This window comes from Corylus avellana, chromosome 10, assembly GCF_965113065.1.
Source record: "Corylus avellana chromosome 10, dhCorAvel1.hap1.2, whole genome shotgun sequence".
Classification (NCBI taxonomy): domain Eukaryota; kingdom Viridiplantae; phylum Streptophyta; class Magnoliopsida; order Fagales; family Betulaceae; genus Corylus; species Corylus avellana.
The window spans coordinates 2,281,438-2,295,333 of record NC_142499.1 but is presented as its reverse complement, the minus strand read 5'-3'; the positions used below and the strand labels follow the sequence as shown (position 1 = coordinate 2,295,333).

At 34.1% G+C, this 13,896-nt stretch overlaps 1 protein-coding gene across 1 annotated transcript; it reads left to right on the top strand.

The window, feature by feature from the left end:
• The first annotated feature begins 11,168 nt into the window (after window positions 1-11,168).
• Window positions 11,169-12,350, top strand: LOC132161807 (F-box family protein). Its single transcript, XM_059572004.2, has one exon. The coding sequence runs from the start codon at window positions 11,246-11,248 to the stop codon at window positions 12,287-12,289; it is 1,044 nt and encodes a 347-aa protein (XP_059427987.2). The 5' UTR covers window positions 11,169-11,245; the 3' UTR covers window positions 12,290-12,350.
• The last annotated feature ends 1,546 nt before the right edge of the window (window positions 12,351-13,896 follow it).

Sequence of the window (13,896 nt, the reverse complement as noted above, 5' to 3'; positions counted from 1 at the left end):
TTGACATTATTTTTCCTGAGTGGGGAGTAGGCAATGAGAATTGAGCGGTCGCAAATAATTTTTAACATAGTTTATGAATGTCGTACACAGTCTATGAATGTCGTACGTACTCAATATGAAATTAGTAGGTTATAGATGAGAAATTTGGCCTGTTTAATTAAATATGTTGAATTAGGGTTAGTTTATATAGTCTTATACTCATATATCGACACGGCTCAAACCTAATACACAACAAAAAGTTTTACAATTTTTTACTTAACATGCGAATCAAACACAAAATTAGTGGAGTAGGGTTGAAAAGTCTAAGTCATTTAATTAAATATGTCATATTATGATTGATCCTTATATTCTTATATACATTCAGTCACAACTCAAAGTCACCCAAGTTATGCAAAGAATACAACATGACTCCAATAATATAAGGTTGAATTAGGAACTTTTATATGTGTGTTATGACACCACTCAATCTAAAAAAACCTTAAACTTAGAGGTTCTGTCCGATATGTGACTCAATCGTTTTTCATGGTAATACTCAACAATATTCATGTTCTTCTCGTACTTCCCATAAAATCTTGTAGATTTCTGTTGTCTACCTCTAACATGGACCACATGGTAACGTTCAAATAAAAAGTGTCAATCAATGACTAAAACGAAAAAAGAAAAATATTTTTTCTTTGCCAAAATAAATAATAAAAAATATCCTATAAAGAAAATGCATATACAATATTTAATGCCATTTACTTTAAGCATTTCCAAACTCTTCTGACTAGCAAATGCTATGTTCGACATTTCTAGAAGTAGATATCTACGTCATGGCTAACGTAAGCCGACGGAGAGGGCAGTATCTCCTTTTCCAAGAATTCATTCACGTTTGTCTCCCTCTGTAATCGCATAGGCCCATCTAACAGCCACCGGTTCAGCAATTATTATGGCGTTAGAGCATGAGTTTACCATCGGTTTTAAGCTAGTTGAACCGGTTAGAGTCACGTCTTATGAAACGAAAGTTATTAATTTAAATATTTTTTACTTTTTTTTTCTTGCATTGTGTGAATATTAAAATAAAAAAAAAAAAAAAAAAAAAAACATTCGGTTTACCATTGTCGGTTATGAATTTACAGGACTGTTTCAACTTGTATCAACAGATCTCTTTTAGCGTTGAGATTTATTATCTACTATTACATTTTTTTTCTCTTAGAAAGTTAAAAAAGTTTATCGAAATACAAACTTGTACACCCATCATGTGACTTATTAGGTCATGGTTAGAATATTTTCTGAATTGCATTCTCACCTCTTCCGCCCCACTTTCCTCCTTCCCTATTCGTAGTGGTAAGATTCCCCCTCCTCTAGCTAGCTAGTTCGATGTCTTTCAACATTGTAATTAAAAAAAAAAAGTAAGTTAGAACATTCATACTTGGCTAAGTCACGCTTGAAAAATGCCAAGGCTATCTTTGCAATTTTTAGATTATGATTAAGACGCACAAAATTTAATAACTTTATAGACAAATTGCCACCCCCTTAGCTCACCCTACGTACGCTAGCTAGCTAGTTTCCCATCTGCACCATCAATTATGTTGCATTCAACCCTAATAAGGACACTCCAACTATACACTACTAGCATCTTCTTTGTGATACGCATGCAGTTCATGAAGGCAACATAAATATATTTATTATTCGAATGGTGACACAAAAAGTAAGAGATTAGTGAAAAGTTGGTGTGAAAGAGTGGACTTTCGTGCATTCGGAGACAGTGGGGGCAGTACAATCGATGTCGGATGAGACATGAAAGAGTCCAATTCCAACCTCCACGAGCTCGAGAGGAAAAAAGAAAAAAGAAAAAAAAGTCCAACCTATTTTTCTTTTTAATGATGAATGGTATTTGTGCTCAAACTTCTAGCACATCTATGTAGATTATATATGGAGACCATAATAGAACGTATTATAAAATTAATCAATTCAAAAGATTAAGCTAGTGAATTTGAGTTCAATTCTTATGATATGTCTAACGTGAGACTAAATTGTTTTTAACTCAAACGTGTATGCTTAACAATTTTCTCTTCACGTGTGAGCTATTACATTTACTACGTATGCACTCTCCCTTAGACAAAAGTTCTTTTTTCAAGTGTTATCCCGCGCCATCGCCAAAAGCCTTCACGCTTACAACCATGCATGATGCATGCAAGCTATCCTATTTTTTAGCCCACTCTACCATGGGTAACATCAGATCAATGACCTTATGAGAATCCGTTAAGTGTACGTTGTTGTGCTCATCGGCTCAAATACTACTATGGAGGAGATTTATTCCGTAGAGAGTTTTTTTAATGAAACCATAAACATATTAAGACACAACTCAACCCAGAAAGACGTACAACAAAATAAAGGACACCATAAATCCAAAAAATTTAACCTAATGGGTTTTTTCCCGATTGTGTTATATTAATTATTCATTCTTATATATATAATGTGATAATTGTTTTTCGCTCATGTATATATACTCAACACTATCTTACTTTTAAAGTTTTAATTCTTGTGAAGACGAGCAAGTTTTTCTCTAAATTGAGTTGAAGTAAATTTTTCAAATTCAATTTATTCAACTTACATCCATGATTTCATTACATTTTTAATAGACGTATGTAATTTTTTAACATATTGTAAAAATTAGGATAAATGTCAATATAACATGCTGGAGTTTATTGAATTTCTTACAAACCAAGTGAAAAAGAGAGAAATTAAGAACCATAATGATGGATTAGTGACAGGTTTTCAAATGTTATATTCGGATAGAGATCTTTGACTGGATATATATTAAGACAGATCTCCGGCTATAATTATATCTTAATGCTTAGCCGACTATCGTGCATGTAGTAGGTAAGCATGTCCCATATGCCCTCATATTTTATATACGCATGCATAGAAAGCTCATTTTCAAAGAATGCACACAACACCGGTGGCAACAAAATAGGTACTGTAGCCACGTCAGAAAATGTCATTTTTTTTGTAGTGACCCAACAAAATTAAAGAGAAAGCAAGCCTGTTTATATTATTTATGATTTAAACTCTATAACCACTATCTTTACCATGCAATTATTTTCTCCCCCACATTATATTTTCAAGAGTTAAAGAATTTGTTTCTTCACACCATATAATTCTGATCACATGAGTTAGTATTCAATTTATTCAAACACATCTTACTCATAATATGATATGATTTAACTATCAGAAATTCTCCGCTCGCCCCGAGCCGGTGCCGCTCAAGTAGTTTTCTCTATTTTGTAAGTGTCTATCATTCAATCCGATTGTACATAAATTTGTATCAACATAATTAATAATATAAGCAATATTGTTACAAAAATTAATTTCGTAATGGGATAATTAAATTTGATAGATTATTAGAATTTAGAAGGAACTTGAACCTCCTTCAAACTTACGTTTGAAAATAAACCTTTATAATTACTTTATTAATGGTAAACCTAATCAAATTAATCTTAATCCCAATTGATAATTAATAGTATTTGTTAACTACAATTCTACTTTAGTACAAATTTTAACCCCCTCCTGATTCTCGTAACAAAAATTATGTAAATAAATACATGCATATGAGATTCTATAATTATTTACATGCAAAAACGTGTAAATAAACAAGCAAGAGAGTATCCCCTAGCCTGTTCTCCCATGTATCTAACTATCTATTAGAAATGATAATAATAATAATAATAATAATAATAATAAGCAAAAGAGTATCCCCTAGCCTCCCATGTATCTAACTATCTATTAATAATAATAATAATAATCGAATGATTCTAGCCTGTATTGTCGGACCTAGTTTTTCGCTTTTCTTGGTGACCCGTGAGGGATAATGCTAGACATCCTATAGGATTCTTTTTAAAATGCTTCTCAAATGATGTGGCAAGCATTTTTTTCCTTAAAAAATTCTCTTTCTCTTTCCTTTGTCTCCCACTCCTTTTCAAAATAATACTTTTCACATTATTTGAAAAAGATTTTAGGACACCTAACAGCCCTCAACCCCGTGAGTGTAGTTTTCAGGGAAGCATCTTTCACAATTGAATGCCCACCAAACAAGGGAATATGAATTTAAATATTCATACACAACTAACGACAAAATCTAAAGGCATATACATATACATATAATAAATTTACATGAGTAATAAAATAAGATATATATTTTAATGAACAGAATTTTGTTGGTGAATGGCTACTTATATATTTTATTTTCTAAATATAATCATTGAGATTTCACATGTCTCGAGAGTCGATCTGTTCCGGTCTGTACTGTAAGATTAGATAAACAATGTGGATCAAAATTAGAAAATATAGTTTAATTTTCAGCAAGAGGGGTAAATCATTTCCAGAGTTGACTGGAATTTTATAATTAATTTGCTGGGAAATTGTGAGGGAAGGTTCTCTCTCCAGAGTCCAGACAAACACACAACGGTCAAAAAAATCTATATCGCATAGTTTAATCTTCACATAATCATCAAGTGAATCGTGTTAGTCAACGATTCAATTTTCATTACAACTTTATCAATAAAGCATTGATATGATTAAATTAGCTGGCATTTTTCAATTTATAGGAAAGAGAAATGTGATATATATAAATATCACACAATATAATAAATGTGATCATATATATATATATATAAGCAAAAAATTAGGCCGGAGAGACCAATTGTAGCTATCTTAGTAGCACTTACCCGCTGGGAGCTACACAAGAAGGACCTAGATGGTGGGAACCGTAGCGCTCCCTCAAGTCCGACTGAGTCATAGCCTGACCCAGCCCCACCAGAGCATCAATGGGAACCAAGGTGACTAATATTAATCAAGCATATGTAGAGATTTTTCATTGCGGAGATTCGAACATACGCTATAGTACATATTCAACCACTTTTTGAGTTTTTTTGGGCCATTGAACCATCATTTATCCTAAAAATTAAAATTTTAAAATAAATAATGATTTATTAATTAACATGGTATAAGAGTAAAGGTCTCGAATTCAAACCATATATTCATCATTCATCTCATATTTCATTTAAATATTTTATGTATTAGCGGATTACCTCTATGACTATGACCAAATCACCCGAAATATCTTGTTCAATCTTTCTATTTTTCTTGCTTCTATTATTCTTTCTTTGTTTTAAAGGCCCCCAAAGCCTTTTTGATTTTGAAATTTTTTTTTATTATTGAAGGTGGATTATATGGTATTAAAGTCTATGACTCACAAGACCCCATGCGTACGGCCGAAAGCATTGACTCAAACCTTGGTTGAAGCAAAGATAGCTAATCGTGATCTTTTGCTTAGGTTAGTGAAAATGGACCTGATATTATCATCAACATCCATTAATGGGGTCATCAGGTGACTGTCAAATGCACCGTCATATCATGGATACATCCACTATCAAATGAATCATCAACAAGATATACATAAGCCAGCTAATCCAATATAAAACTCTCCTGGATAATGCTTAGTTATTAGATAAATCTCTTTGCCCATGTTTGATACCATTTTTTGGATATGAATCCTCCGCTCATTACCCGTAATTCTTTTGCAAATAATCTCAAACTACTTGTTAGCAAGGTCTCGTTTGATAACAGTTTTGAAAATGCTTTTATATTTTAAAATCAAAATAAGTAATAAACAAACCATCGAAATTGGTAGTCTTTAATAGTATTTGCTGGGCTAACTCGATCCTAAGGGTTTGGTGGGTAGAGGGTTTCAAGTCGAATCTCAAAATGAAAAGTGATAAGAATAATTTTTATACCACTAGCTTGAGTGTGGCTTATGTTCTCGGTGGAACCGAGTTAAGCTTTGACTCAATCGACTTGAAAGAACACTTACATTTTCCTACCGTTTAAGCTTTTTTGGTCATTAATTTTCAGCGAGCAAGTATTACAATAGTTATGTAATAATCCACATTTTAATATTTATCTTTTAGCGATGGACTAATATGATCATAATTATTGCATTGCCATGTTAGACGCATAAATACACGCGGTGATTTACTACTTGATACATCAGTTTTCATTTTTTAAAGTTAATTCCTTTGACTCTAAATCAAGAAACTATACATATTCAAATGGTTTTTTTTTTTTTTTTTTTAACCAAAAAAAAAAAAAGGTGTAAATATTCAAATGTCAAATTGGTAAGAAGCTAGAGAAAATGACATAATAAACAATAAAATAGGTAGAGAAAGTAACATCCCAGAAAAATCCATTTTAGAAGACAAATTACTCCCTGACATTATCAAGTAGCTGAAAACTATTCAAGTAGGCTGAAAACGATATCTTCTATATATATATATATATATATATATATATATATATTAGTTTATGAATGAATTATGCAACTACAATAGATAATGACAAATTTCTTGAATATAAATAATGCAATATTATAAGATTAGAGTAGGAAACCAATCAAAATCATTGTATTAAAAAAGCATGAATGGCCGAAGACGAAAGCATTTAATAATTATGAAGTTTTGGACCCAGCCATACTTGCATTTTACGTACGGCTCTATATATATATATATAATGAGTTGCTATAGGTGGCCGGACAGCCACTTCTATGGGTGGCCAATCAGAATAAGAGAACAGGATTTAAAATGAAGGAGGGCATAACTAATTGTAAAAAATAAAGTTTAGGGGAACAAACTCATAAAAAAAGTGTAAAATTTAGAGGAATTTTTAAATTTTGTAGGAGTTTTCAAAAATTTTGGGGGGACAGTAATCCCCCTAAGGCTCGGGGCAGTTAAGGCATTGTCGGAAACCCCTGATGGGCTAGTGCCACCTTCTACTTTGGGATAGTTTTGACCTATAACATCAATGTACACGTAAAGACCCATACATAAAACATAGCATAATAATATTACTCAAATATAAAGCTGACAATTTTTAACATGACCTGCAAATTTGATATAAACTTCATATGAAATTAGCAGGTTAAGATTGAGAGGACTGATTCGTTTAATTAAATGAGTCGATTTATGATTAACCTATATAGTCTTTTTTCCTCCGCTCATAATGTGTGATTCTTCTGCAAATAATCTCAAACTACTTACCGAGAAAAAAAAAAAAAACCAATGTTATATATGTGTCTAGCAGTCATTGCGTGGTCGCTAGAATATTTTGGTGGCAACCATAGAGGGATCGTCGAATTTGTTTAGGTGGCCATCACATGACCATTGGATCTGTCAAGCCGTCAAAGCTTAGATCAATCCGATGGCTGCCGGATCCCTCCTCATGACGCGGTGGCTGCGGTATGTGTCTAGGCATAGTGGCTGCCAAATTTGTCAAATGTCAAATTGAATATTCAAATGTTAAATTGGTAAGAAGCTAGAGAAAATGACCCAATTAAGTAATAATAATAATAATAAAAATAAAAATAAAAATAGCTAGAGAAAGTAACATCCCAGAAAAGTCCATTTTAGAAGGCAAACTACCCTCTGACATCAACTGGGTGAAAACTATTCAAGCAGGCTGAAAACGATCTTTCTTTACATATATTAGTTTATGAATGTATTATGCAACTACATTAATGGCAAATTTCTTGAATATAAATAATGCAATATTATAACATTAAAGTAGGAAACCAATCAAAGTCATTGTATTGAAAAAAATTATATATATATGTTACTGTGGACCGTAGACAATTGAATATCTGAAGACGAAAATATTAAAAACAAAAAAAAAAAAAAAAAAGTTTTTGATCCAGCAGGCCACTGCCACGCCAAATATTAAGAAAAATATACTCGCGTTCTACATGGGGTTGGGATAGCTTATGAACCGTGACATTAGCTCAATTTTTTTATTTTTTTAACAAGTTGCTAAAGGTGGTTGGACTGCTACCCTCAAGCCTCAAACACTCTCATGGGTGGCCGACCATTCTCTTTTAAATGAAAGGGTGCATGGTCACACCACTCCCAAAACCCTTGATGATTTATATCTAATTGTTGGCACCAAGCCCCATATCCGAATGACACCAACCATTAAATTTCATGATTTTGTAAAGAAATTTTTATTATCATATTGGCAAGTAATATGTACAAATAGATTTGACATTGCTACATCAATTCCATTGCACGGCTTAAAGGTGACTGAACACCCTACAATTCCAATTAAAGGCTTACAAATATGATAGAAAAAAAAAGGGAGGAAATTATATCAAAATACTTTGGGTAAACACGCCAAAATTTTTTTGTTCCTAAGTTTTTTTTTTTTTTTTAACAATTTACTCTCTGGGTCAATCGAAATACCAAGAAAATCCCTACTATCAAATTCTTTTAATTACCGTTAAATTGGTTGAAACGCACCGTTTTACCATGATAGCATAATAATTTTTTTTATTAATTTAATTTAAAAATTAATAATTTTTTTTTAAAAAAATATAAGGGTGGCTGCCACCTTAGGGGTTGGGGGTGGCCTACGAACCACCCCAAACCGCGAGCCACCCCATGGGTGGTTAGCGGTGGCCCGCAGGCCACCCCTTGGGTTTACGGTGGCCGCGAGCCACCCCTAGGGTTTAGGGGTGGCCTGCGGGCTACCCCTAACAGCCCTTACGGGCCACCCCTAACCACCCAAGGGGTGCTCGCAAGCCACCCCTTGGGTTTAGGGGTGGCCTGCAGGCCACCGCTAACCACCCAGCCACCCCTTGGTGGTTTGGGGTGGCATCTGACTACCCCTTCTATTTTTATTTTTTTAAATATTTTTTTGTTAATTTTTAAATTAAATTAATAAAAAATTATTATGCTAACGTAGCAAAATGATGGGTTTCAACTAATCTAACGGTAGTTAAAAAAATTAGACGGTAGAAATTTTCTTGGCATTTTGATTGACCAAAAGAATCAATTGTCGGAAAAAAAAAAAAAAAAACTTAGGGACAAAAAAATTTTGACATGCTTACCCAAGATGTTTTGATATAATTTCCTAAAAAAAATGAAACAAAGTTGTGACCAAAGAGGTGATTGATTACAAGTAATGCTATGTATCACTCTTCTCATCATCCTCCATCCCTTCAAAATTTATGTGGTATGGTCTCTCAAAACCACATAGGCTTCAAAAGATAGAATGATAAGGTGATTAATAGAATTACTCCAACGACGCCCCTACATTTTTAATCCAACGTCTCAAAATGAGCTACAATTCCATCAGTAGATTTACTGTCGAGGGAAAAGAAGACGACAGTAAAACATTGGGAGTGAAATTGAATGGCATAAACCATTGAAACCATCAAGAAATTTACCGTCCATGAAGTCTTTAGGGAAAAGAAGATGACAGTAAAACATTTGAGCGTGCATGGAATAAAGCATTGAAACTACCACAAGATTTACCGACCTTGAAGGTAAAGAAGACAGTAAAACATTCGGAAGTGCTGTACGAGGATGCCAGAAAGGAGATATTTATTAATTATTTATCATTATTCAATGCGGGAAAGAGGGAATACGAAAGGAGTTTGAGAATATGCCGACATCAGTTTAGTTATTTATATATGGATAACCCTATATATCTCAATACTTTTTTTTTTTAATTTTTTTTTAAATGATTTGGTCTATTTAATAAATAAATAGATTTATATATATATATATATATATATATTTAAATGAATGTGAGGTTCATATCATTTGAAAAAAGAAATTTGAAAAAAAGTGTAGAGATGCCTAATAGCTTTCTTTATATATTCCCCAATCCAATTGGATACAAATGAAAGAAAAAATATAAATATATTATAAGTTCTTAAGTCAATCCGTCAAAATTAAAAAAAAAATTTTAATTTTTTTTCTTCGACTTTTTACTTTATGAGTCAATTGAAATGCCAATAAAATCTCTATCGCCAAAATTGTATAACCGTCATTAGTCTCAATCAAAACGCACCGTTTTATCACGTCAGCTTAATAATTTTTATTAATTTAACTTAAAAAATAAATATATTTTAATTTTTTTTTGAAGGGGTGGCCTGCAGTGGGGTTGACACCCTTGGCCATCCCCCAACCCTTATGGGGTGGTCGCAAGCCACCTTAGGGGTGGGCAAGGGTTGGTTTGCCCACCCTTGAGGTGGCTTCCGGCCACCCCCAAGGGGAGGCCACCTCAAACCACCTAGGGGTGGGCAAACCACCACTTGCTCACCTCTGAGGTGGCTTGCGGCCATCTTAAACAAAATACTCATAATTACTTTTATTTTTATGACACATCTAAACATTTTTTTTCAAGCAAAAAACAGCCACTAAAAAGCATTAACAAATAAAGTCAGCTTGCGAAGCATGTAATTTCAATTTCTCTCTTAAAGTATTCATATACGGCTCAACAAACTTCCTCTTCATTTTAGCTTTAAAACAATAAAATCAATTTTTTTCTATTTTGAGCTTTTGGCTATAAAAATTTTTCAAAACATCTGCATCTCATCCTTTATTTTAGATATCCGCTTTTATTTTTTTTATTTAAATATTATTTTTCAAATTTTTTATTGAGAGCATAGAAAATGATAGAATATATATTTTTTTAAATTTTTTTTTTTTATATTTAGTGAGTAGACAGTACTTATCAAATTTTTTATTACAATCCAAATTTAGCTTCATTCTTTTTATCATAAAACACTTAAAATTAAATTTAAACGGCAAAAAAAAACTACAACACATGCTATATATATATAATTTTTACGATATCTAAGCTAAATCAATAATTTTTCATCCAAATTTACATTGCCATTCCCGGGTAAGAGTGAATACTTTTATATTTGGGTGGATGGGTTATAACTTATAAAATAGAACTTTAAAAGTCAAAAATAACTTTTTAAAATTTTTTATTTTTATTTTTAAGATTTTTCCTAAAAATGCGTTGGAACATTTTTTTTTAATAGCAAAAAGTCAAATAAATAATTTTTAAAATTTTTAACTGAAAAAAACAAACATTTTATTTAATTCTAATTTTTATATACTAAAAAAACTTTTAAACCCCTTAAGGAAAAGACTGATTCCGACATGAGAATCAAACTTTTCCCACATTATACTTTGTTTTTAAAGTCAAACCGTGTGAACGATGAGCAATTGCAGTCAATTTGGGAGTAGAAATGGCATGCTTGTGATTTGGGACAATTTGTGGGGCAATTAATTAACAACGAAACAGCATTCTGACTCTACGTTTCCTATATAAACCTTCCGGTACAATTTCCAAACCCCTCTCAAAAGCGCACCAAACTTGTGGGTAGAAAAAAAAAAGAAAAGGCATAATCGTCTACATGCCTCACTCCGCAACAACACAGCCACTACCCTACACCGCCGTCGATGAAGGCGGAAACACCACGATCTCCGCCGTCCATCCCGACATAATCAGAACTCATATCCTAACCCGCCTGGACGGGCCTACCTTAGCCTCCACCGCCTGCACAACCTCTCAGCTCTACAACCTCTCTACCCAAGAAGACCTTTGGACAAACATTTGCCACTCCACGTGGCCATCCACCAACACGCCACGTCTCCGACAGGTCATCACCACGTTTCCCACAGGGCCCCGCTCCTTCTTCTCCGACTCCTTCCCGCTCCTCACCACCATTTCGGATCCCACCGCCGAGAATTCTGCGCCCAATTCTGACCGTCCGTCCGAGCTAATCTCGGCCGTCGATGTGTACTACAAAGGAAAGCCCATTTTCTGCAAGGTCATCGAGACCGAGACCGTGACCGCGTGGTTCCGGTGCTCGCCGTTTCGGCTCGACCTTCTGGACCCGAAGGACGTGGTTGCCACGCGTATCAGGTACCCGGAGGGCGAGGACATGTGTCGGGAGCTGGAGGAGGACCTGGCGCTGAGCTGGATCCTGATCGACCCGATCGGACGGCGGGCCGTGAACCTCTCGAGCCAGTCGCCGGTGTCCGTACAAAGGCACTGGCTGAGCGGGGAGGTGCACGTGCGGTTCGCGACGATCCTGGGCGGCGGAGAGAGAGGGTCGTCGTCGGAGTCCGCGCAGTGCGGGGTGGTCATCACGTGCGGTGGGTCCCAGGGAAGGGAGCTGGTAGTGAGGGAGGTGAGCTTGCAGGTGGAAGACATGGATGGGATGCATTTGAATGGAAAGGACAGTTTGGGGATTTTGCAGAGGGCGTTGGAGGGCAAAATGGGAAGAAAGGGAAGGAGGGAAGAGGAAGGTAGGAAGAGGTACCAAGAGTATTTAGAGAGGAAGAGGCAAAGGAAAGAGAGACAGCTGAGGACAGAAGGGACACTGGATATGTTGTTCATGGCATTTGGGGTCTTGGCTTTTGCCAGTTTTTGGTTGGTTGTCTTGTGCAGGTAAAAAAAAAAAAAAAAAAAAAGAAACACTTATTACCTTTAGACTATTTTTTCTCCTTCTCTCTTTTTTTTTTCCTGAGAAATACAAGAGAGGAAAATAATTTTTCTCTCTTCAATAATGATGAAATAGGAAATATAAAGAAGAAAAAGAGTTTCTCTGACTTTACTGTGAGTTCGTAAAATTGTGAAAATCATTGTAACACACTTTGAAGAGAGTTTGTATTAATATACATTTTGGGGTTTCAATTTCAAGTCCAGAAAAAAAGGTATAATGAGACCTTATTTGTGTGATAAAAATAAGGGATAAGATAATTGTTCAGCAAGTAAAATTGATAATTGTCCATGATGTAATTTTTAGTTTTTATTTTTTTTTTTAAATTCTTACGTCCTTTTTTAATAGAAGAATAATGTTATACTCCACACTTTTATTCAAATTTATTAATGCTAATTTGATACGTGCATATCATTTCTTTTAATAAAATATGTAGTTTTATATGCATTTTTAAAATTGCATGCGATTCTGATATGTTCTAATAATAAAGGAGACCATTGATAGGAATTGGATTTGAAATTTGAATTTCTGATATTGTAACTTTAGAGCTTCGGGCTCTTTTTATTTAGAGTTTTATGTTTTAGATTGTTCTGTTTATCATCAATGTAGAAGAGATGTTTTTCAAAAAAAATAATAATAATAACAAATGTTAATTTAATAAACTACATTAGAGTTTGAAAATGCAACATAATTCTCATATGTTCTATGAAAAAAATTATATTAAAATAATTATTTGTTTGGTGCAAAATTACACTCCAATACGGTTCCATGAGGGGGTTTTATATTTGTAGGGTGGAGAAAATAGAATGAAGTAAGATATAGGCATGATGGCTCGTATTTAAGAAGGCTTGGATATTGTTAATTATATGATGATTTCATTAGGTAAGGTTTCAAATAAATAATCTTAATGGAAATTCATGTTAGGTATGATATTAAGGAAACATATGCCCCTTCTTTGTCCCATTCAGCCTAAAGTTTAATCAGTTCAGGTGTCAATTTCATGACTCACAGGCTATTAGATAGGGAGCAAGGCTGGCTTATTTTGATGCAATGCAGAAAATGCCGTACATTCACGGGAAAAAGACTTTAAATTAGGGGCCAAGTTCACCCATCTTCTCACATTAACTACTCTTAGTACATGTACTATAAGCAGTTAATTGTACTCAATTCCCATCTTTTAGAGAATCCAAGAGCATAATAGTTTTTTTTTTTTTTTTTTGGCTTGAAACTAGCACAACATATGAGTAAGAGAGAAATTGAGCGAGAGAGAGAGGAACCTTTATTGGGCACTCAATTGGACTGAATTAAGGTGTATTCAGCTACTGTATTTTATGAGTGGAAGGGCAGGTGGGACCCACAACTCAAACGGCCCAGGCACTTATATAAGTAGGTGTGAAGCCCACCTACCATCTCACATTGACTAAATGCATTGCATGCAATAGAGACAACTACTTGCACCCTTTCCAAATTCTCTCCGAAGAGCCATAATAACAATGCTGAGTTGGATCCGGCTTACATGCTGTTATTTTAATAACAGCATATATGCTGTAGTTGAATCA